Below are 25,427 nucleotides of genomic sequence, written 5' to 3' on the forward strand. Positions count from 1 at the left end.
CATGTGTCTACACTGAAAATGTTGAAATCAACTGTGCAATTATAACTATTGAGATTGTCTTGAGCACAAAGATCACAGAAGGTGATTATATGAAGACTCAATGTACTTTGAGTTCAGGCAGATTCTGCCAATAGATTTTCCTGCTGAATGTCTGCTTATGCTAAATGAAGATCTGTCACATCTGCAGTCTGGTCTCTGTGTGGCTCATTTAAAGTCATAGTGTTCCAAGTGAGAACTATATTTATGAAATGCATTTGGTGCAGTGTCTGTATTGGGGTGTTTGTGAGTGGCTACATGGCATTGCAGAATGCATGCATTCATTCTCATTTCTCTGCACATTGGGGTGTTCGTGCTGAAAAATCAAAAAATTGGAAGTCTAAGTTAATTCAGAAAATGCTGGAATCACTCAGCAGGTCAGGCAGTGTCTGTGGTTTACATTCTCACAAAGGGTTTCAGACCTGAAATGTTAACTCTGTTTCTTTCCCCACAGATGCTGCCCAATCCTCTGAGTGTTTCCAGTATGTGTGCCTATGTGATCATCCACCAGCAGCCACAGGTGTTGATGGACTTTGTTCAACGTTAAGTGTAGTTTCATCAAGTGAGGGAGTAATCAATGACTCCTGTGTCAGAACAGTGAACATGAAGCAGTTTCCACAAACTGTTGTAAATACACCATAGTAATTTATTGATAAAAATCCATGCAAATCCAATATAAAAAGAAATACAAAAGTACAGGAGCAAGGAAGAGAAACAGATCCATCTGTCGTGTGTGATCACTTTAGATTTAATCTGAATCTACGCTCTGCTCAAATTAGTGCCATTACTTATTTAAGGTGTATCACAGGCTGAGTCATGCTTGAGGCAAACCAGGAAAGTCGCTGACTCAAATCATTGAAGGATCCCCACCCACTGAAAAGGCACAGAGTGCAAACTGAACACTGAAAGCAAATTTGTTAAATGCATTTGATTTGAATAAAATGTACTCTACCAGGAGCAAAGGGTTATTTAACAATTTGCAGAATTAAAGCCAAACTGAAAGCAAATTCAAAAATTTTATTCCCAGAGATTGAAGGTATTGGGAAATATTCTGTAACAATTCACACAATGATTCCCACTACCGACAGAAGGCATGATGTGCACTTCTCAGCTGGGTAGTAACTGATTGGAGGGTTCCCAGAAGCAGTGCATGCACCAGAACAAGAACATCAAGAGCAGAACAAGATTTAACCAACATTAACCACCATCAACAGCAGTGCAATGTTCGGGGTCAGGAACAGCAGGAGGTCCTTCAGTCCAAGCTCGTTACATGTCATACAGTCACAGAGCACGGAAACAGGCCTCTTGGCTCATGCTGACCACCAAGGGCCAATGTTACACCAATTTCCACTTCTATTAACCTCCCCACATTCCCATCAAATCTGCCAGATTCCGTGATATCTGATGTGGGTGATATCTATCCCTTCACCAACAGATAACATGGTCATGATCCCATTGCTCTTTGTGAGGCCATGCTCTGTGCAAATTGAAGCTGTGATTTCTACATTATAAAAAGAACTGTGTTTAAAATAAGTCACTTGGTTGGACTGCAAAATGCTTTGGGACATCTTAAAAGAAATACAAGACTGTGGAAGTTTGGAATGCAAGAAGGTTATGGGCCAAATGGGGGCAAATGGGATGAACTTGGATGGGCATCTTTGCCAGCTTGGACCAGTTGGGCCAAAGGGCCTATTTCTGCGCTGCATGAATCTATGACTTTTTCCACCCCTGACCTACACACTGGGAGGACAATTTATTGCACCTACCAACCCACAGTTCTTGGAATGTGGGAGGAAACCCGAGCAACGGGGGGAAACCCATGTGGTCACAGGGAGAACGTGCAACCTCCACACAGACAGTGCCGGAGGTCAGGATTTAACCTGGGTCTCTGGGGTTGTGAGGCAGCGACTACCTGCTGTGCCACCCACAGAACCCACAATTTCCCCTAATTTCCTCTGCCTTTCTCACTTTCCCCAGTAACCAGTTGCCCAATTGCCTGGCATTCTGGAGGGAAATTAGGAAATCTCTCAAAGATGGTCCAAATGTGGACCTTCCGCACACCACAAGTAGAAGATTTTCTCTTGGTTAACACTCAAATCTGTGATTCATAAACGTTTGTTAGGCTGGGGTTTGGAGAACATGGTACCAAAGTGGTGGATGGAGTTCTTGTGTAGGCTCAGGTCAATGAGTGCTCGCTGGTCAGCATGGTCAGTGGGCTGAAGGGCTTGTTTCCGCACTGTATGACTCTCTGACTCTTGGAACTGTAACGGATAAGGATCTGGGAGTTGAGTGCTGGGGAGGTGGAGACTGAGGGTCTAGGGTTCAGGGTTGGATTGACAGACACAAGCAGTGAGTGGAATTTGGCGATTTGCTGAGATCTGTTCCCTGAGTGGATACTTTTGGCTTTAGGTGGACTGTATTCCCAAAGCCATCCTCATGCGTTCGTAGACCACATAGCTGATGCTAACAGCAGGAATCACCTTCATGAAGTTGGGGGCCAGCCCTCTGTAGAGCCCAAAGGGGCCCTCTTTGGCCACAATTTTCCGGAAGAGCTCCATCATGTTGAGCTGCTGTTTTCCCTCCAACGAAGCTGCAAAGACATTAGTTCCTGTGTTAACAAGGCGTCACAACAGGGAATAATGTTTGTTCGTTACCCTGACAGGGACTGGGCTGGTAACCGTACAAACTCGGGAAACAGAGAGCCAACCACTGGGGTGGGAATGGAGTCACATTGAGGTCTGGATCAATTCAAAAACCAAAAATGCTGGAAGTACTCAGCAGGTCAAGCAGCAAGAACATCAGAGCAGGAAGAGGCCACTCAGCCCCTCAGTTCCATCCCACCATACAATATGAACATGGCTGACCTGCCCCAGGCCTCATCTCCTCTTCTGTGCCAGTTCCCCATTGCCCTCAATCCCCTGATCTTTCAAACATTTACCTCCCTCCTCTTTAAATTCCCCCAGTGATCCAGTCTCCACACCCTCTGGGGCAGAGAATCCCACAGATTCCCCTCCCTCTGTGAGAAGAAGTCCCTACACACCTCAGTTTTAAATGTCCACCCCCTAATCCTGTAACTGTGCTCCCTCGTTCGAGACTCTCCCACTGGTGGAAACATCTCCACATCTCCCCTGTCCTGTCCCCTCAGGGCCTGAGATGTTTCAGTGAGGTCACCCTCATTCATCTAACCTTCATGCAAGTCAGACCCAACCTGTCCAGTAATTAGCTCAGTGAATCTATTCTGGATGGCAGTATTTCCTTAACAAGGTAAAGGGACCAAAACTGTGCACAGTACTCAGGTGTGGCCAACACCCTGTACAACTGCAATAATATTGTCACTTGTACTGAGGTACAATGAAAAACTTATCTTGCATACCATTGATACAGATCAATTCATTACACCGTGCAATGAGGTAGTACAGGCTAAAACAATAACAGAATACTTCCTATCCTGAACTAACCCTCCTGCAATGAAGGACAAGGTGCCAATTGCCCTCCCAACAACTTGCTGAACCTACCTAACTTTCTGGGAATCGTTCAGACGAGCAGCTGGATCCCTCTGCACTGTGCTCAGTGAGAGAGAGTTAAAGTTTCCAGGCAATAACTACTCCTCAGGTCCTGCTGATGAACGCACTCCGAGTAGCTCAACCTTCCTGACTTTACTTCAGGTTTCCAGCATGCAGAGGATCAGCGTTCGGGTGACATTCGGTTTTTGGTTCATTTTAGAGGGTTGGTTTTTATTCACACCCAGGGAGGGGGGGGGATCTCACCCAGGTGGGGGGGGGGGGGGGGTCACACCCGGGGCGAGGGGAATGGGTCACACCCAGGGAGGGAGGAGCGAGGGTGTCACATCCGGGGTGGGGTCACACCGGGGTGGGGGGGAGGGTTAGGTCACACCTGGAGAGGGAGTGGGAGTCACACCCAGGATGGGGCATGGGTCACACCCAGGGAGGGAGGGGCGAGTGGGGGGTGTTCACACCTGGGGAGGGAGGTGGGTCACACTGAGTGGGGGGGGGGGGGGGGGGGTGGAGTCAACACCTGGAGAGAGTGTGGGGGTCACACCCCAGATGGGGTCACACCTGGACAGGGAGTGGTGGGGGTCACACTCTGGGTGGGGGGGGTCACACCTGGGGTGGGGGAGTGGGTCACACCTGGAGAGGGAGGTGGGGGTGGGTCACACCAGGGATGGGGTCACACCTGGAGGGAGTGGGAGTCACACCCGGGGTAGGGGATGGGTCACACCCAGGGAGGGAGAAGCGAGGGGGGGGGTGTCACACCTGGGGAGGGAGATGGGTCTCACCTGGTACAGGGGGAGGTGGGGTCACACCTGTAGAGGGAGTTGGGGTCACAACCGGGGTGGGGGATGGGTCACACCCGGGGCATGATGGGAACCACCCCTCCGGCTCCGCTGTTACCCATGGGGGGCTGGGAAAATTCCTCGGATTTGCTCACCTTGTGCTTGCATCCGTGTCCGGACTAGGGCCAGTGGGTAACTGGCCAGCTGGCCACAGGTGCTGGAGATGGTGCCGCAGGTTAACAGGACCAGTACCCCCGGGTCTGCAGAATCCTTGGCGTACTTAGTCAGCCAGGTCTTCTTCAATGTCTGTGTGGGAGCGAGAGAAGGGCAGGAGCAATGAGAGGGACCAGCGAGATTACACATCCCCAGCTCTCTGCACAATATGCAACATCACCATATAAAGTCATAGAAGCACAGAAACAGGCCCTTCAGCCCAATTCGTCCATGCTGACCACAGTGGCTACCAAGCTAGTCCCATTTGCCTGTGTTTGGTCCACATCCCTGTAAACCTTTCCTGTCCATGGACCTGTCCAAGTGTCTTTTAAACGTTGTTATTGTACCTGCTTCAACCACTTCCTCCGGTAGCTCGTTCCATATACCCACCACCCTCTTTGTGGAGAAGTCACCCTTCAGGTCCCTTTTAAATCTTTCCCCTCTCACTGTAAAACCTATGCCCTCTACTTTTGAACACTGTGTGCATTCACCTGATTTATATCCCCTCATGATTTTATATGTCTCTATGAGGTCACCCCTCAATCTCCTACAGTCCAAGGAATAAAGACCTAGTCTGTCCAACCTCTCCCTATAACTCAGGCCCTCAAGTCCTGGCAGCATCCTCATAAATCTTTGTTTGTGACTATCTCATGAATTAGATATCTTGATAACTACCCCGTCAAGCCCCCTCAGGATCTTATACACTGAAATAAGGTTATCCCTCATTCTTCTAAACTCCAACAAATAGAGACCCAAAAGGTCTAAGCTTCTTCTGACAGGACAACCCTCTCATCCCAGGAATTAGCCCACTGAACCTCCTTTGGGCTACCTCCAATGCTACGCCATCCTATTGCTCTGCGACTCCACAACTCTAGAGACCCACCTCATAAATAGCCAGGTCGATGCCAGCGTAGGGGATAATGCCCAGAATATTCGGAATATAGCCTTTGTAAAATGCAATCAATCCTTCATTCTTCCAAATCTTCTTCACACAGTCTGCTACTCCTGAGTATTGTCCGGTCTTCCGCAAGGCCATTCTGGTCTTCAGGACCTAGTGATGATCAAAAAACGGCAAGAGGTTTGGTCTCCCTGCTGAGCACCATTCACTCTGAACTCTGTGCCTGTTATCCCTGGGACCCATTGGGTTTCACCTGGAGTCTCTGATAATTAAAGAAAATTCCACCTGACCTTGGTTGTGGGCTCTGATTGGTGCATTCCAGCCAATGAGAACCAGATGTGGGCAACCAATCCCTGGTGTGATGTTCCAGAAGGCGAGGTCTGTCTGGACAGTGGATCCCTCAGTCAAGCTAAGACAACATCAGATTCCTCATTCCTGCACTTTAGAAAGGGAGGCCCTGGATCTTGACATCCATTCGCTGGGAAACCCACATCCGATCACTTCGAGTGGGTGGAGTGAGTTTCACCTCCATCAGGAGGACACTGAAACAAGTTTAGTCACTCAGACATATGGGAAGACTCCGATAATCCGGTACACTTGGGACTTTACTGGTGCCGGACTGGCAGATTTTCCCGACTATTGGATATTGTTAATTCTCATTTTTAAAAAGATATTACACAATGGAATGATAACTGTTTCAGAGAATTCAGTAAGTTTCAAGGGAGCATAGGAAACAGAACTAAGTGAGTTTAAAGAGAACTGGGGCTAAGTATGTTAAAGGGAGTGATAATTCTGTAGCTCTAGGAGTTGGAAAGGAGTACGGGAGGTGGGCTCCAGTGGATTTAAAGGGAGGGAGGGAAACAGGGCTTTTTGTCCTAGGGAGGGGGAAATGAAGCAAACATCTGGTGAGCCAGATGCTGCAACATTGGGTTTTCTGAAGGTGGACAGCAGATTATAGGAATTTTACTGTAGTTCACTGATATCAGGGAAACAGCCAACAATGTGAAGTGATTAAGATCATGGCAGACCCAGAGCGAAAAGCCTGAAGGGTTAGTGGGCCAGAGGAGGTTATAAAGAAAGAGAGGGAGAGACCTTGGAGAGAAGGGTGAGAATGTTTCTCCAGGGTCATCCAGGACATGATGAAGCTGACCTGGAGTGAGTATAAAGGCAGTGGAACTGTTGATAGAAGAAACAATCAGGTGGGGTAGTCAGACCTACAGGTAAATGGCTTGGACAGGGCATCTAGCAAGTTAAGAGGAGCAGTGATAGGGTAGGTAGTGAGAAACTTTTCCCCATAGCAAGGTGTCTAAGACCAGTTTTAAGGTGAGGAGTAAGAGGTTTAGAGGATATTGAGGAAGATTTCTTTCACCTAGAGGATGGTTGGAATCTGGAACTGCCTGAGGGGTTGGTGAGTCAGCGACTCCCTGAACATTTACGAAGTATCTGACGAGCACTTGAATCGCCAAGACATAGAAGGCTATGGACCAATGGGGTTAGTGTAGATGGGTACTCGAAGGTTGGCATGAATTCGATGGGCCGAAGGGCCTATTTCCATGCATCTAACCCTTTGAGATGCTGGGAACAGAACGAGTTTGTGAGCTGGATAAACTCGCAAGGGAGAAAGGAAGCAAATTCGAAGGTGGGGTGAGATGTAAGTGTTTGGGAAGGGTCTTGTGGAGATATGGACAGATTGTAGCTGGGAGAATCTTGTGATTGGGGCTCTCAAGGATCTGAGATCGCTCGTGGTTTTGGGATCTCTTCTGATCGGTACATACCTCCATTGGATAAATGCTGGTCTGAGCTGTTGCGCCAGCAAAAGATCCAGCGAGAAACCGCTCATGGGTACGAATGTTTTGACGATCCTGTGCGAGCAGTTTCTTCAACTGGAAGACAGAGCAAGTGTGAAAAAATCAAGAAGGTCTAAGCCAGAGTTAATCCGTTATCCCTGTCCAAACCTAATGGGAATCTCTTAAAACATAGAACAGTACAGCCCAGCACAGGAACGGGCTCTTCGGCCCACGATGTTGTGCTGAACTAATTAAATTAGTAATCAAATGCCGAACTATACTAATCCTTTGTGCCTACAAAATGTCCATATCCTTACATTTCCTGCACATTCATGTACCTATCTAAGAGCCTCTTGAACGCTTCTATCATGTTTGCCTCCACCCGCACCCCTGGCCACACATTCCAGGTACCCACAACTCTGTGCAAAAACTTGCCCGTACATCTCCTTTGAACTTGCCCCGCTCACTTTAAATGCATCCCCTCTGGTAACAGACATTTCAACCCTGTGTAAAAGATAATGCCTGTCTATCTATGCATCTCATAATCTTAAACCTCTATCAGATCTCCCCTCAGCCTCCACCGCACCAGAGAAAACAACCCAAGTTTGTCCAACCTCCCCACTGCAATTTGCCTATCACTGAAACAGGTCCACAGCGGACGCCATCTCCCTGGCCCTACACTCAGCTCTGGAGTATCTGGACAGTAAAGACACCTACGTTAGACTATTGTTTATTGACTACAGCTCTGCCTTCAATACAATAATCCCAAGCAAGCCCATCACCAAACTCTAAGACCTAGGACTCAACATCTCCCTCTGTAACTGGATCCTTGACTTTCTAACAAACAGACCGCAATCAGTGAGAATAGGTAGCAATACCTCCGGCACGATTATTCTCAACACTGGTGCCCCACAAGGCTGTGTCCTCAGCCCTCTACTCTACTCCCTATACACTCATGACTGTGTGGCCAGATTCTGCTCTAACTCCATCTACAAGTTTGCAGATGATACCACTGTTGTAGGCCGTATCTCAAACAGCGATGAGTCGGAGTACAGGAAGGAGATAGAGAGCTTAGTGGAATGGTGTCATGACAACAACCTTTCCCTCAATGTCAACAAATCAAAAGAGCTGGTCATTGACTTCAGGAAAGGGGGCGGTGTACATGCACCTGTCTACATCAATGGCGCTGAGGTCGAGAGGGTTGACAGCTTCAAGTTCCTAGGAGTGAACATCACCAACAGCCTGTCCTGGTCAAATCACGTAGAAGCCACGGCCAAGAAAGCTCACCAGCGCCTCTACTTCCTCAGGAGGCTGAAGAAATTTGGTTTGTCCCATTTGACTCTCACCAACCTTTACAGATGCACCATAGAAAGCATCCTATCTGGATGTATCACGGCTTGGTATGGCAACTGCTCTGCCCAGGACCGCAAGAAACTGCAGAGAGTTGTGGACACAGCCCAGCGCATTACGGACACCAGCCTCCCCTCTTTGGACTCTGTCTTTACCTCTCATTGTCTTGGTGAAGCAGCCAGCATAATCAAAGACCCCACCCACCCAGGTCATTCTCTCTTCTCTTCCATCGGGTAGAAGATACAGGAGCCTGAGGGCACGTACCACCAGACTTAAGGACAGCTTCTACCCCACTGTGACAAGACTATTGAACAGTTCCCTTATACAATGAGATGGTCTATGACCTCACGATCTACCTTGTTGTGACCTTGCACCTTATTGCACTGCACTTTCTCTGTAGCTGTGACACTTTGTACTGTTATTGTTTTTACCTGTACTACCTCAATGCACTGTGTACTGACTCATTGTAACTGCACTGTGTAATGAATTGACCTGTACGATTGGTTTGTAAGACAAGCTTTTCACTGGACCTCGGTACAAGTGACAATAATAAACCAATACCAATACATCCACCTTAATGTTCTTTAAGAGACCCAACACTACCTCCTTCTTTGTCTCAAAATGCCCCAGCATATTAGCATGCTCCACACTGATCTCCCTATCCCCCACGTCCTTCTCCTTGGTAAATACTGATGCAAAGTACTCAAATAGGACATCTCCCACATCTTCTGCCTTGAAGCACATGTTCCCTCCTAACCAATAGCTCTCAAGGTCCCCAGATCTGTATGGACCCAGGTCCATAAGACAATCCTCGACTGGAATCCTAAACCAAGGCCCATCTGGACCTGTATCCCTGTATAGATAGTGATCCGAAGTCATTCTATAGGCATATTAGGAGCAAGTGTAGACAGGAAAGTGTGAGTGGCCCTAGGGACCAAAGGGATAATCTATTTGTGAAGCCAGATGAGGAAGGAGGTCTTAAATTAATGCTTCTCATCTGTATTCACCAAAAAGGACGAGGAGGACAGTGAGTTCAGGGAGGGCTATGTTGATAGAGACACAAGAGACTGAAGCTGCTGGAATCTGGAGCAAAAAACAAGCAGCTGGAGGAACTCAGCAGTTGAGTAGCATCTGTGGAGACGAAGGGATGGTTGGTGTTTTGTGTCGAGACCCTGCATTGGGATATGTTCATAGTCTGAAGCACGTCAAAAGGAGGTAATGTTAAATGTCTTGGAAAGCATAAGAACAAAGGACATAGAAGGGTGCAGCATTTGCCTGCACATGGTCGACATCCCTCCATTCTCTGCCTGTTCATGTGTCTGTTTAATTGCCTTAAATGTTACTGTCATACCTTCTTCCACCACTTCCCTGGCAGCTGTTCCAGACACTACCACTCTATGTAAAAAAAACTTACCTCATGAATATCCTTTAAACTTTCCCCTCTCACCTTTGAGCCATATCATCTCATGTTTGATGTTTCTACACTGGGAAAAAGACTCTGTCCACCTTATCCATAATTTTATAAACTTCTATCAGGTCTCCCCTCATCCTCCGACACGCCAGAGAAAACCCAAGTTTGTCCAACCTCTCCTTAAATCTAAAACTTTCTAATCCAGGCAGCATCCTGGTGAACCTTTTCAGCACTCTCAGCAAAAGCTCCACATCCTTCCTGTAATGCAGTGACCAGAACTGCACACAATGCTCCATAGCAGCAACATGATTTCCCGACTATTATACTCAACAACTTGACTGACGAAGGCAAGTGTGCTGAATGCCTTCTTTACCATCTTATTTATTTGTGTTGTCAATTTCAGGAAGCTATGGACTTGGACCCCAAGATCCCTCTGTACATCAATGTTCCTTAGGGTTCTGCCACTTACTGTATATTTTCCTCTTGTATCAAAAGTCAAAGTCAAGTTTATTGTCATATGCACAGGTGCAATGAAAAACTTACTTGCAGCAGCATAACAGGCACATAAGATATTTATTTATTAGTCACATGTACATTGAAACACACAGTGAAATGCATCTTTCTGCGTTACTGAGAAGGTGCTGGGGCAGCCTGCAAGTGTCGACACTCTTCCGGCGCCGACATAGCAGGCCCACAGCTGTCTTTGGAATGTCGGAGGAAACTGGAGTACCCGGAGGAAACTTACGCAGACACGGGGAGAACGCACAAACTCCTTACAGACAGCGGCTGGAATTGAACCCGGGTCACTGGCGCTGTAATAGCATTACACTAACTGCTACACTACCTGCATAGCATCATATAAACAACATTAACAAGAAAAACATAAATCAGACATAAATTATACACAATTTTTACACGAAAGAACACAATTAAAACAAAAAAAAAGTCCCTGACCTCCCCAAGTGCAACACCTCACACTTGTCCGGATTAAACTCCTTTTTCTGCCTACATTTCCAACTGATTCAAATTCTGCTGGACCCTTTGACAACCTTCCTCACTGTCCACAACTCTGCCAATTTTTGATGAGATGGTTGCAGAGCTACAGGTCACTGTGTTGTATGCCACTTTAGTCTCCCTATGACTGTAAGTTCTCAAACAGCAGTACCTGCTCATAGGCCATGAACTTGATTGCTGTTTCCGGGGCGATCTTCACTACGTTCATACCGTTGCCCCTCCACAGGGACATCACTCCACCCTCCTTCAACATTTGCTTAAACCCACTGTACACACTCATCTGGTTTGTTTTGGAAGCGTGAACCTGGTTTAAAACAATTCAAAATTTGTTATGTGAATAAATATGCCGTATGATCTACGACAAAAAACAGAAATACAGTAAAACTGATAATCCAGCAGGTTCAAAACTTGGGTGGTGCCAGATTTTTGGGACCATTGGGTATTATTTCTATTAATACCCCAATGCTCTTTCAATTCTCTTGATTTACGTGTTACAGGGTGGTGTCAAGTTTTTTTCAGTGGAATGAGAACCCGGTTAGCTGGAGACTGAACTATTGGACAATGAGAGCAACACCACAGAAGCTTCTGTTCTGGTGGTTTTTGTGTGGATGACAACTCCACCTGTACCGAAAAAAACGATCACACCCTAACAGAGTGATAGGAGTTGAAATTAGAGCAAGATTCTCTGCAAGATGCCCATTGAATGCACACAGCATGATCATAATAGTGGATGTTAACTCCTGCTGCATTGTGAGACCATATTTAGATTAAAATGAAAATTAAAAAAAAACTGCAGATGCTGGAAATCTGAAAAAAATAACAGAAAATGCTGGAAACACTCAGTCTGTCAGTCAGTGTCTGTGAAGAGAGAAACAGTTAACACTCCAAGTCTGAGAATGAAAGGTTTGGCTCTTCTAATGAACAATCTTTACCCTGAATGTTAACTCTGTTTCTCTCCCCATAGATTCTACCCGAACTACTGGCATCTCTGGCATTGTGTTATTTCAGATTTCCTCTTATGTTGGGTACAATACTACAAAACACCGACTTACCGATTAAACTGTGAAGACATTATGTCATTCTTACGTCAATCTTTGGTGCCAATCACTGCTGGTGTTTGTGAGCCAACAGATGGAAAGAAAGAGATCTTCTGCCTGCATATGGTGCTCAATAAAGTTCACACCTACCTGCATTAGGACTTTCAGCCGATCGAGGGGAGCAGTACCCGTACGAGACACGGCCCCAGCCACTGCTCCGGACAGCAGCTGTCTCCACCACATTCCTGACTTCCTTTCCTCCTCTGTGAATTCATCAGGAATGGTCAAACTATCCCCAATATCCAGAACCTGTGGGCACAAAGGGTTAGGGTTAGGCACGAGGGTTAGTATCACGGACAACCCACCGTTGACATTGTGTCCAACCAATCCTGACTTCATCAATGACTTGGACAACACTACAACTTGTTAAATTCACACTGATTTGATGGTGTCAATCTGACTGAAACATTAACTCTGTTTCTCCACAGATGCTGCCTGACCTGCTGAGTATTTCCAGCATGTTATGATTTTATTGTGATGTGTGAGGGAGGAGGGAAGTTTCCCTGGAATGGAGGCAGTCAGACTTTATGGAATCAGTACTCGGTAAACAATCCTCCCAGTACCACCTCCTGTTCCTTCTCCACATCCCAACAAAGTTCTCTCCAAAGTTCCCATCTAAAATCCCTGGTTGATGCCTTACCTGCAGTGAATTTCAGATCATCATAATTCTCTGAGTGAAAAAAAGGCTTCCTCATACTCCCTTCTTGCATCCTTTGAATTGGGTTCACTAATCAGCTGGTAATCATAGAGCCATAGAATTCTCTACCCTGGGACCTAACACCCTCTCACATCTTTCCTCTAGCATGGTTACCAGATCAGCACACAATGCTGCAGGTGTAGTCTTACCAATGTCTACCGCACAACATGATGTCTGGACTCTTGTACTCAATGCCCTGATGAAGGTAAGCATGTCATAAGCCTTCTTCACCATCTTGTCTACCTGTGTCTCCACCTCTGGGCATTATATACTTGTAATCTGAGGTCCCTCTGTTCTACAACACTCTCTAGGGCCTTGTCATTCACTGTGTCATCCACCTGCTATTCCTTTGTCCACTTTCCCAATTAAACTAGATCTTATTATAGCCTTAGACAACCATCTTCACTGTCCACCATACCACCAATTTTGTATCCTCTGCAACCTTACTAATCATGCCACCTACATTCTTATTTAATTCATTAATGTATATGACAAACAACAGGAGACCCAGCAAAAACCCCTGTGGCACATAACTGGTCAGAGACCTCCACTACCACCCTATGGCTCCTTCTACTAAGCCAAATATGTATCCCATTGGCTAGCTCTGCCTGGATCTCATGTGATCTAAACCTTCTAGACCAGTCTACCACACAAGACCATGCGGACAATGTCTACTGCCCTGTCCTCATCAATACTCTTGCTCACCTCTTAGTCATTTATACAGCATGGAAACAGGCCATTTGGCCCAACTGGTTCATGCCAACCAAGATGCCCATCTAAGCCAGTCCCATTTGCCTACATTTGGCCCATATCCCTATAAACCTTTCTCATCCATGTACCCATGCTGAAACAGGTCCACAGCGGACGCCATCTCCCTGGCCCTACACTCAGCACTGGAGCATCTGGACAGTAAAGACACCTACGTTAGACTATTGTTTATTGACTACAGCTCTGCCTTCAGTACAATAATCCTAAGCAAACTTGTCACCAAACTCCGAGACCTAGGACTCAACACCTCCCTCTGTAATTGGATTCTTGACTTTCTAACCAACAGACCGCAATCAGTGAGGATAGGCAGCAATACCTCTGGCATGATTATTCTCAACACTGGTGCCCCATAAGGCTGTGTCCTCAGCCCTCTACTCTACTCCCTATACACTCATGACTGTGTGGCCAGATTCTGCTCTAACTCCATCTACAAGTTTGCAGATGATACCACCATTGTAGGCCGTATCTCAAACGGCAATGAGTCGGAGTACAGGAAGAAGATAAAGAGCTTCGTGGAATGGTGTCATGACAACAACCTTTCCCCTTAATGTCAACAAAACAAAAGAGCTGGTCATTGACTTCAGGAAAGGGAGCAGTGTACGTGCACCTGTCTACATCAATGGTGCTGAGGTCGAGAGGGTTAAGAGCTTCAAGTTCCTGGGAGTGAACATCACCAACAGACTGTCCTGGTCCAGGACCACAAGAAACTGCAGAGAGTTGTGGACACGGCCCAGCACATCACGGACACCAGCCTCCCCTCCTTGGACTCTGTCTTTACCTCTTGCTGTCTTGGTGAAGCAGCCAGCATAATCCAAGACCCCACCCATTTGGGTCATTCTCCCTTCTCTCCTCTTCCATCGGGTAGAAGATACAGGAGCCTGAGGGCACGTTCCACCAGACTTAAGGACAGCTTCTACCCTACTGTGATAAGACTATTGAACGGTTCGCTTATACGATGAGATGGACTCTGACCTCACGATCTACCTTGTTGAACACAGTACTCCAAATGCTGCTTCACCAACATCTTGTATAACTGCAAGGTAACATCCCAACTTCTACATTCATTGCCCTGAGTGATGGCCAGAATTAGGTGCCACACACCTTCTTCATACCCCATCTACTTCTGATACCACTTTCAGGGAACTAAGTACTTATTACTCCAAGGTCCCTCTGTTCTACATCAATCCCAAGGGCTCAACCACTCACCATGAAAGTCCTACTGTGATTTGACCACCTAAATTGCAACACCTAGGACTTGCCCAAATTAAACTCCATTTGCCATTCCTCAGCCCACTTACCCTGCTGATTAAGATCCCTCAGTAATTATTGATCTTCACTATCCATCTTTGCTTTCCATGACACCACCTATTTTAGTGTCATCTGTAAACTTACTATCCATGCCTTGTACATTCTCATCCATATCGTTCATGTGGATGACAAATATCAATGGGCCTAGTACCAACCCCTGGGGAAACACCACTAGTCACGGGCCTGCAGTCCGAAAAACAACCTTCCATCGTCACCCTCTGCTTCCTACCATCAATGGGGATGAGATGTACCCCAGGCTGCTGTGGGAGGCGAGGGAGGAAATTGCGGAGCCTCTGACAATGATCTTAGCGTCGTCCATGGAGACGGGAGAGGTTCCGGAAGATTGGAGGGTTGCGGATGTTGTTCCCTTATTCAAGAAGGGGAGTAGGGATAACCCAGGGAATTATAGACCGGTGAGTCTTACCTCAGTGGTTGGTAAGCTGATGGAGAAGATCCTGAGAGGCAGGATTTATGAACATTTGGAGAGGTATAATATGATTAGGAATAGTCAGCATGGCTTTGTTAAGGGCAGGTCCTGCCTTACGAGCCTGATTGAATTTTTTCAGGATGTGACTAAGCACATCGATGAAGGGAGAGCGGTAGATGTAGTGTATATGGATTTCAGCAAGGCGTTTGATAAGGTACCCCATGCGAGGCTTATGGAGAAGATGAGGAGACATGGAATCCAAGGGGACATTGCAGTGTGGATCCAGAACTGGCTGGCCCACAGAAGGCAAAGAGTGGTTGTTGAAGGGTCGTATTCTGAGTGGAGGTCGGTGACCAGTGGTGTACCTCAGGGGTCTGTACTGGGACCCTTGCTCTTTGTGATTTTTATAAACGACCTGGATGAGGAAGTGGAGGGGTGGATTAGTAAGTTTGCGGATGACATGAAGGTTGGGGGTGTTGTGGATAGTTTGGAGGGATGTCAGAGGTTACAGAGGGACATAGATAGGATGCAGAGTTGGGCTGAGAAGTGGCAGATGCAGTTCAACCCAGATAAGTGTGAAGTGGTTCATTTTGGTAGGTCAAATATGTTGGCAGAATATAGTATTAATGGTAGGACCCTTGGTAGTGTGGAGGATCAGAGGGATCTTGGGGTCCGAGTTCATAGGACGCTCAAAGCGGCTGCGCAGGTTGACTCTGTGGTTAAGAAGGCATATGGTGTATTGTCCTTCATCAATTGGGGAATTGAATTCAGGAGCCGAGAGGTATTGTTGCAGCTATATAGGTCCCTGGTCAGGCCCCACTTGGAGTATTGTGCTCAGTTCTGGTTGCCTCACCACAGGAAAGATGTGAAAGCCATAGAGAGGGTACAGAGGAGATTTACAAGGATGCTGCTTGGAATGCGGAGCATGCCTTATGAAAGCAGGCTGAGGGAACTCGGCCTTTTCTCCTTGGAGAGACGGAGGATGAGGGTGGACCTGATAGAGGTGTATAAGATGATGAGAGGTATTGATCGGGTAGATAGTCAGAGGCTTTTCCCCAGGGCTGCAATGGTGGCCACAAGAGGACATAGGTTTTAGGTGCTGGGGAGTAGGTATAGAGGAGATGTCAGGGGTAAGTTTTTTACTCAGAGAGTGGTGAGTGCATGGAATGGGCTGCCAGAAACGGTGGTGGAGGCGGATACGATAGGCTCTTTCAAGAGACTGTTAAATAGGTACATGGAGCTGAATAAGATGGAGGGTTATGGGTAAGCCTAGTAATTTCTAGGGTAGGGACATGTTTGGCACAGCTTTGTGGGCCGAAGGGCCTGAATTGTGCTGTAGTTTTTCTATGTTTCAATGTTTCTAAACCAATTCTGTGTCCAGTTAGCTAGCTCCCCTGGATCCCATGCAGTCTAACTGTCCATACCGGTCTACAATGCAGAACCTTACAAAAGGCCTTACTGAAGTTCATATAGATCACGTCTACCGCCCTGCCCTCATCAACCTTCTTAGTTAGAGAAACAAAGGACTGCAGATCCTGGAATATCTAGATGAAAAACATCATGATGCTGGAGGAACTCAGCAGGCCAGGCAGCATCCGTGGAGAAAATCAGACAGTCAAGGTTTTGGGTCAGGACCCTTCTTCAGGACTGAAGATTGGAAAAGGGGAAGCCCAATGTATACGAGGGAAAAGCAGAGTGGTGATAGGTGGACAAAAGAGGGGAGGCGGACTGGGCACAAGGAGGTGATAGGCCCACCCAATCTGTGCTGACCATCGAGCATCCACTGTATTTACACTAATAATTATGATGGTTGGCAAGGTCAAAAGGCCAGTTTCAGCTACCCCATTCTGACTTCCATTGACTGCAGTCAGGAAGGCATGCTAGGGGCTCTGCTTCGTTTCAAGTTTGAGGAGATTTTGGTAGGTCACCAAAGACTCTTACAAATTTCTATAGATGTACTATGGAGAGCATTCTGACTGTTGCATCACAGGCTGGTGTGGAGGCCCAATGCACGGGATGGCAAGAGGCTACAGAAGGTCAGACTCAGCCAGCTCCATCACCAGCACAACCCTCCCCACCATTGAAGACATCTTCAAGAGGTGGTGCCTCAAGTCCATCACTAAGGACTCACCATCCAGGACATGCCCTCTTCTCATTACTACCATCAGGGAGGAGGTACAGGAGCCGGAAGACCCACACTCAACGATTCAGAGACAGCTTCTTCCCCTCCGCCATCAGATTTCTGAATGGTCCATGAAACCATAAACACGACTTAGTTATTCCTTTTTTTTGCACTATTTTTGTAACTTAAGAGTAACTTGATGTCTTTGCTGCCACAAAACAACAAATTTCACAACATTCAAGTCAGTGGTAATAAATCTTTCTGATTCTGAATCAATATTGGGCTGTAGGAAGGTCTTCTGACACCAGGCAGCCAGAGTCAGGCTGCTGTGTAATGTAAAGTAAAAACCCTCTCTGCTCACCGTTGAATGCTTCCAGAACCGGATGATTTCTTGAATATTGGTTGCCGGGTTGAACAAGAAGTGATCTCGCCATTCATTCCAGTCAACAGTCATTGTGCCATCTTCATCCATGCTGCAGAACAGAGAAGGAATGGGGGGGGGGGGGGGGTCAGAGGGCACAGTTCTCCTCTACACCCTACACCCTCTCCAACTCTGACAACAGTGTGCTCTCATGACATTACAGAAAACTCTCTAGGCAGAGCTTTAAAGTTATACTAATCATTTCACCCATTGAGCACTCATCTATACAGATTCAATTTTATTCTCCCTCCTTCCCATCAACTCCCCCCAGATTCTATCCCTCAGCCACACACTGGGGGTGATTTACAGTGACCAATTAACCACCAATCTGTACATATCTAAGATGTGGGAGGAAACCGGAGCACCCAGGGGAAACCCAGCCACTGGGAGACCAGCACCAGAAGTCAGGATGAACCTGGGTCACTGGGGCTGTGAGGCAGCAGCTCTACCAGCTGTACCAATGTATTGCTTGTTTCTGACATGATGAATAAAAGCCAGCTGATGTCAATCAGGAAACACTGGAAACTAAAAGCAATTGCAGCTGCTGAAAATCTGAAAAATAAAACAAAATGTCAGAAATATTCAAGAGCACAAGAAAACAGGAGCAGGAGGAGGCCACTCGGCCCCTCAGTCCTGTCCCACCATTCTATGTGACCATGGCTGACCTGCCCCAGGTCTCATCTCTTCTGTGCCAGTTCCCCATCACCCTCAATCCCCTGCTCTTTCAAACATTTATCTCCCTCCTCTTTAAATCCCCCCAGTGATCCAATCTCCACATACTCTGGGGCAGAGAATCCCACAGACTCCCCTCCCTCTGTGAGAAGAAGTCCCTACACACCTCCGTTTTAAATGTCCCCCCCCCCCCCCGCCAATCCTGTAACTGTGTCCCCTCATTTGAGACACTCCCACCAGTGGAAACATCTCCACATCTCACCTGTCATGTCCCCTAAGGATCTGAGATGTTTCAATAAGATCACCCTCATTCTAAACTCCCAATGCCTTGTGTTAGTACGGGTAGGGATCGGAGGATAGGGTAGATGAATGTGCAGCTGAGAAGATAGTGCAGGGGGCAAGGATTCAGACCATTGGGATCACTTCTGGAGCACAGCTGACTTGTACAAGAGGGATAGGTTTCACCTGAACTGGAAGGGGACCAATATCCTGATTTGCAGATTCATCGGATCGATGAAGGTAGAGCTGTGGATGTTGTCTACATGGATTTTAGTAAAATGTTTGACAAGGTCCCTCAGGGTAGGCTCATCCAGAAGATTAAGATGCATGCAATCCATGGTGACTTGGCTGTTTGGATTCAGAATTGGCTTGCCCATAGAAGACAAAGAGTAGTGGTCAATGGGACTTATTCTGGCTGGAGGTCCGTGACTAGTGGCGTTCCACAGGGATCTGTACTGAGATCTCTGCTACTTGTGATATATATAAATGACCTGGATGAAAATGTAAATAGTTGGGTTAGTAAGTTCGCAGACGGTATGAAGATTGGTAGTGTTGTGGATATTGCAGAAGATTGCCAAAAGATACAGTGGGATTTAGATCTGTTGCAGATATGGGCGGAGAAATGGCAGATGGAGATTAATCCCGCCAAATGTGAGGTGTTGCACTTTGGGAGATCAAATGTAAAGGGACAGTACACTGTTAATGGCAAGACTCTTGCAAATTTTTACAGATGTACGGTGGAGAGCATTCTGACTGGTTGCATCATTGCCTGGTATGGAGGCTCCAATGTGCAGAGAGTTGTAGACTCAGCAGGCTCAATTATGGGCACAGTCCTCCCCGCCATCAAAGATATCTTCAAGAGGTGCTCTCTCAAGAAGGTGGCATCCATCATTAAGGACCCTCACCACCCAGAGCATGCCCTCTTCATGTTACTACCATCGGGGAGGAGATACAGGAGTCTGAAGACCCCTCCGCCATCATATTTCTGAACGTTCCATGAACACTGCTTTGTTATTCCACTTTTGCACTATATATTTATTTTTGTAACTTATCATAATTTTATGTCTCTATGTCTTGCACTGTTCTGCTGCCACAAAGGCATATGGCAGTGATTATAAACCCGATTCTGATTCTTAATAGTGAGATGTACAGAGGGATCTTGGGGTCCAAGTCCATAGCTCCCTGACAGCAGCTGCACAGGTTAATAGGGTGGTAAAGAAGGCATATGCACGTTTGCCTTTTTTAGTCCAGGCACTGAGTTCAAGAATCGGGAAGTTATGTTGCAGTTTTATAAAACTCTAGTTAGGCCACATCTGGATAGGAAGGATGTGGAAGCTTTGGAGAGGGTGCAGAAGAGGTTTACCAGGATGTTGTCTGGTTTAGAGGGCATGTGCTATGAGGAGATGTTAGACAAATTTGGGTTGTTTTCTCTAGAGCAGTGAAGGCTGAGGGGAGACCTGATAGAAGCTTATAAGATTATGAGAGGCAGAGATAGGATAGACAGCTGCTATCTTTTCTCCAAGGTCAAAACGTCTAATACCAGAGGGCATGCACTTAAGGTGAGCGGGGTTAAGTTCAAAGGGGATGTGCAGGGCAAGTTTTCTTGCACAGAGAGTGGTGGGTGCCTGGAATGTGCTGCCAGGGGTGGTAGTGCAGGGAAATACAATAGAGGTGTTTAAGAGGGTCTTAAATAAGCACATGAATGTGCAGAGCATCGAGGGATATGGACATTGTGAAGGCAGAAGCGATTAGTTTGGTTAGGCATTTAATTATGAGTTTAATTAGTTCAACACAACAATGTGGGCTGAAGGGACTGTTCCTGTGATGTACTGTTCTATGTTCTAAGTACCAGGTGTTGCATTTTCAAATGTCAGATCAAGGTAGGACTTTCACATTAAACAATAGGGCCCTGGCGAGTGTTGAAGAACAGAGGAACCTTGGAGTTCAGGTACATGGTTCCCTGAAAGTGGCATCACAAGGTGGTGAAGAAGGGTTTTGGCAGGTTATATTGCAGGTGTACAGGACACTGGTGAGGAGTATTGAGTTTAGTTTCAGTTACTCTGCTACAGGAAAGATGTGGATGTGATTAAAGTGGAAAGAGTGCAGAGAAGATTTACACGGACATTGCCAGGATTAAAGGGACTGAGTTATAGGGAGAGGTTGGACAGGCTAAGACTATTTTCCTTGGAGAGTAGGAGACTGAGGGGTGATGTTATATTAGTATATATAATCATGAGGGACATAGGGTGCATGCACTCAGTCCTTTTCCCAGGGATGGGGAATCAAGAACTAGAGACATGAAGACTTGGAGTGCAAAGGTTTAATGTGAGAGGGGAGAGAGATTTTTTTTACACAGAGGGTGGTGTGTAGATGGACTGAGCTGCCAGACGAAGCAGTTGAGACAGGTACATTAACAACATTTAAAAGACAGTTGGACAGGTACTTGGATACGATAGGTTTAGAAGGATATGGGCCAAATGCAGGCAAATGGGACTAGCTTGCATGGGCATTTAGTTGGCATGGACCAGTTGTCCGAAGGCTGTTTCTGTGCTGTATGGCTATATAATAGTCTAAACTGCCTTTATTTTAATGCAAGAAGCCTGACAGGTAAGGCAGATGAACAAAGGGTGTGGATCGGTATATGGGAATGGGATTGGGACCGGTATGTGGGATCAGTAGATGGGCCAGAACAGAAACAGGTTGAGAGAGCGGCAGCACTGACAGCTCACTGTTCCAGGGTACAGAAACTACAGGTATGATAGAGGTGAAAGTAAGAGAGAAGAGAAAGTTGTATTTTTGATTAGGGACAACTTCATGCTGGTAGAGAAGATATTCTTGGGGGATCGTCCAGTGAGGCTATAATGGATGGAACTTAGAAACAAGAAGAGGACCCTGGTCAGACCCCACTTGGAGTACGGTGCTCAGTTCTGGTCACCTCACTACAGAAAGGATGTGGAAGCCATAGAAAGGGTGCAGAAGAGATTTACAAGGATGTTGCCCGGATTGGGGAGCATGCCTTATGAAAACAGGTTGAGTGAACTCGGCCTTTTCTCCTTGGAGCGACGGAGGATGAGAGGTGACCTGATAGAGGTGTATAAGATGATAAGAGGCAATGATCATGTGGATAGTCAGAGGCTTTTTCCCAGGACTGAAATGGTTGCCGCAAGTACGACACAGGTTTAAGGTGCTGGGGAGTAGGTACAGAGGAGATGTCAGGGGTAAGTATTTTACTCAGAGAGTGGTGAGTGCGTGGAATGGGCTGCCGGCAACAGTGGTGGAGGTGGATACGATAGGGTCTTTTAAGAGATTTTTGGATAAGTACATGGAGCTTAGAAAAATAGAGGGCTATGGGTAAGCTTAGTAATTCCTAAGGTAGGGACATGTTCGGCACAACTTTGTGGGCCGAAGGACCTGTATTGTGCTGTAGGTTTTCTATGTTTCTATGTTAAGAGAGTGACCACTTTGCTGGGATTGTACCATAGGTCCCTCCAATAGTCGGCAGGAACTAGAGGAACAAATGTGTAGGGAGATCGCAGATAGCTCTCAGAATAATAGGGTTGTAATAGTAGGTGATTTCAACTTCCCTCAGATTGACCGGGACAGCCACAGAGCAAAGGGCTTGGATGGGGTGGAATTTGTTAAATGCTTCTTATATCAAACAGTATGTAGATGGCTCTACTAGAGAGGGGGATCATTGGACCTCTACTGGGAAATGAGGCTGGGCAAGTGATACTTTGGGACTAGTGACCATAATTCTATTAGTTTACGGAGAAAAGTATGACTGGTCCACATACTGAAGTCTGAAATTGGGGCTGGTTATGGCACGCATCAACTCCAGCCTCCCAGACAACCTCGATCAATTGCAATTCGCCTACCACCAAAACAGGTCCATGGCGGACCTCCCTGGGCCTACACTCATCTCTGGAGCATCTGGACAGTAAACGCACTTACGCTAGACTATTGTTTATTGACTACAGCTCTGCCTTCAATATTATAATTCTAAGCAAACTCATCTCCAAACTCATAGACCTAGGACTTTGCACTTCCCTTTGCAAATAGATCCTGACCAACAGACTGCAATCAGTAAGAATAGTCAGCAACACCTCTGCCACGACTATTCTCAACACTGGTGCCCCAGAAGCTACATCCTCAGCCCCCTACTCTACTCCCTATACACTCACGGCTGCATGGCCAGATTCTGCTCTAACTCCATCTACAAGCTTGCAGACGACACTACCATAGTGGGCTGAATCTCAAATAATGATAAATTGGAGTACAGGAAAGAGATAGAGAGCCTAGTGACATGGTGTCATGACAACAACCTTTCCCTCAATGTCAGTAAAACAAAAGAGTTAGCCATTGACTTCAGGAAGGGGAGCTGTGCACACACTCCTGTTTAATGGTGCAGAGTTCAAGAGGGTTGAGGGCTTCAAGCTCCTAGAAGTGAACATCACCAATAGCCTGTCCTGGTTCAATCACATTGACACCATGGCCAAGAAAGTTCACCAGCGCCTCTACTTCCTCAGGAGGCTAAAGAAATTTGGCATGTCTTTACATTCCTGTTAGAATAAAAGGCAAGGCTAGAAACTTTAGGAAACCTTGGTTATCGGGGGATATTGAGGCCCCGGTAAAGAAAAGGATGGAGGTGTATATCAGGTATAGGCAGTTAGGATCAAATGAGGCATTTGAGGAGTATAAGAAATGTAAGAGAACACACAGGAGAGAAATCAGGAGAGTAAAAAGACATAAGGTTGCTCTGGCAGACAGGGTGAAAGAGAATCTTAAGGGTTTTTATAGCTTATTAAGAGCAAAATGATAGCAAGGGACAAAATTGGTCCTCTTGAAGGTCAGCGTGGTCATCTATGTGTGGAGATGAAAGAGATGTGGTTGATCTTAAATGAATTTTTTGCATCTGTATTTACTCTGGAGACAGACATAGAGACTATAGAACTGAGGCAAAAGAGTAGTGAGGTCATGGACTGTATCTGGATTATGGAAGATGAGGTGCTGGCTGCTTTACGGTGAATTAAGGTGGATAAATCCCCAGAACCTGATGACATGTCCCCTTGGACCTTGTGGGAGGCTAGTGCAGAAATTGCAGAGGCCCTGGCAGAGATATTTAAAACATCCTTAGCCACGGGTGAGGTGCCGGAGGACTGGAGGATAGCTAATGTTGTTCAAAAAAGGCTTTAAGAATAAGCTGGTAAATTATAGGATGGTGAATCTGAAGTCAGTCGTGCGTAAATTATTGCAAGGTATTCTGAGGGACAGGATATATTTGGATAGACAGGTCCTGATTAGGGATAGTCAACATGGCCTTGTGTGTGGCAGGTCATGTCTAACCAATCTAGTAGAGTTTTTCGAGGAGGTTGCCAGGAAGGTTGATGAAGGGAAGGCGGTGGACGTTGTCTACATGGACTTTAGCAAGGCCTTTGACAAAGTCCCGCATTGGAGACTGCTCCAGAAGGTTAAGTCGCTTGGCAATCAGGATGAAATAGTCAATTGGATTCAACACTGGCTTAGCGGGAGAAGCCAGAGAGTGGTAGTAGATGGTTGTCTCTCTGGTTGAAGGCCTGTGACTGTGGTGTGCCACAGGGATTGGTGCTGGGTCCGTTGTTGTTTATCATTTATATTAATGATTTAGATGATAACATGGTAAACTGGATAAGCAAATTTGCATATGACACCAAGATTGGGGGTGCAGTGGACATTGGGGAAGACTATCAAAGCTTGCAGCGTGATCGGGTCCAGTTGGGTAAATGGGCTGAAAAATGGCAGATGGAATTTAATGCATACAAGTGTGAGGTGATGCACTTTGGGAGGACAAACCAGGGTAAGACTTACCCAGTGAATGGTAGGGCTCTGAGGTGTGGGGTAGAACAGAGAGACCTGGGAATACAGATCCATAGATACTTGACAGTGGTGTCACAGGTAGATAGGGTCATAAAGAGAGCTTCTGGCACTTTGGCCTTTGCAAATCAAGGCTTTGTGTACAGGAGTTGGGATGTTATGTTGAAGTTGTAGGAGATATTGGTTAGGGCGAATTTAGAGTATTGTGTGCAGTTCTGGTCACTTACTGACAGGAAAGACATCAATAAGCTCGAAGGAGTGCAGAGAAAATTTAGGACTTGAGGACCCGAGTTATAGGCACGGCAGGCACGATAGTGTAGTGGTTAGCATAACGCTTTACAGTGCCAGCGACCCGGGTTCAAATCTGGCCACTGACTGTAAGGAGTTTGTACGTTCTCCCCGTGTCTGTGTGGGTTTCCTCTGGGTGCTCCGGTTTCCTCCCACATTCCAAAGACGTACGGGTTAGGAAGCTCTGGGCATGCTATGTTGGCGCCGGAAGCATGGCGACGCTTGCGGGCTGCTCTCTAGAACATTATGCAAAAAAATGTATTTCACTGTGTTTCGATGTACATGTGACTAATAAAGATATCTTATCTTATAGGGAAAGGTTAAAAAGGTTAGAACTTTATTCCCTGGAGCGCAGGAGAGTGAGAGATCTTTTAGAGGTATACAAAATTATAGGGGGAATAGATAGGGTGAATGCATGCAGGCTTTTTCCCCTCAGGTTGGGTGAGACTAGAACTAGAGGACAAAGGTTTACCATAGAACAACACAGCACAATAC

At 46.5% G+C, this 25,427-nt stretch overlaps 1 protein-coding gene across 1 annotated transcript in view; it reads right to left on the minus strand.

The window, feature by feature from the left end:
* Positions 1–661: 661 nt before the first annotated feature.
* Positions 662–25,427, minus strand: part of slc25a24 (solute carrier family 25 member 24) — a 43,406-nt gene continuing 18,640 nt past the window's right edge. Inside the window, exons 5-11 of the mRNA XM_052011950.1 lie at positions 17,784–17,895; positions 12,191–12,349; positions 11,155–11,307; positions 7,217–7,324; positions 5,427–5,594; positions 4,486–4,636; positions 662–2,626 (exon numbers count right to left, since the gene is read on the minus strand). Coding sequence (XP_051867910.1) covers positions 2,442–2,626; positions 4,486–4,636; positions 5,427–5,594; positions 7,217–7,324; positions 11,155–11,307; positions 12,191–12,349; positions 17,784–17,895 — 1,036 coding nt within the window. The 3' untranslated portion in view covers positions 662–2,441. The remainder of the gene's footprint in view (positions 2,627–4,485; positions 4,637–5,426; positions 5,595–7,216; positions 7,325–11,154; positions 11,308–12,190; positions 12,350–17,783; positions 17,896–25,427) is intronic.

The sequence above is a fragment of the Pristis pectinata genome, chromosome 3 (genome assembly GCF_009764475.1).
Source record: "Pristis pectinata isolate sPriPec2 chromosome 3, sPriPec2.1.pri, whole genome shotgun sequence".
Classification (NCBI taxonomy): Eukaryota; Metazoa; Chordata; class Chondrichthyes; order Rhinopristiformes; family Pristidae; genus Pristis; species Pristis pectinata.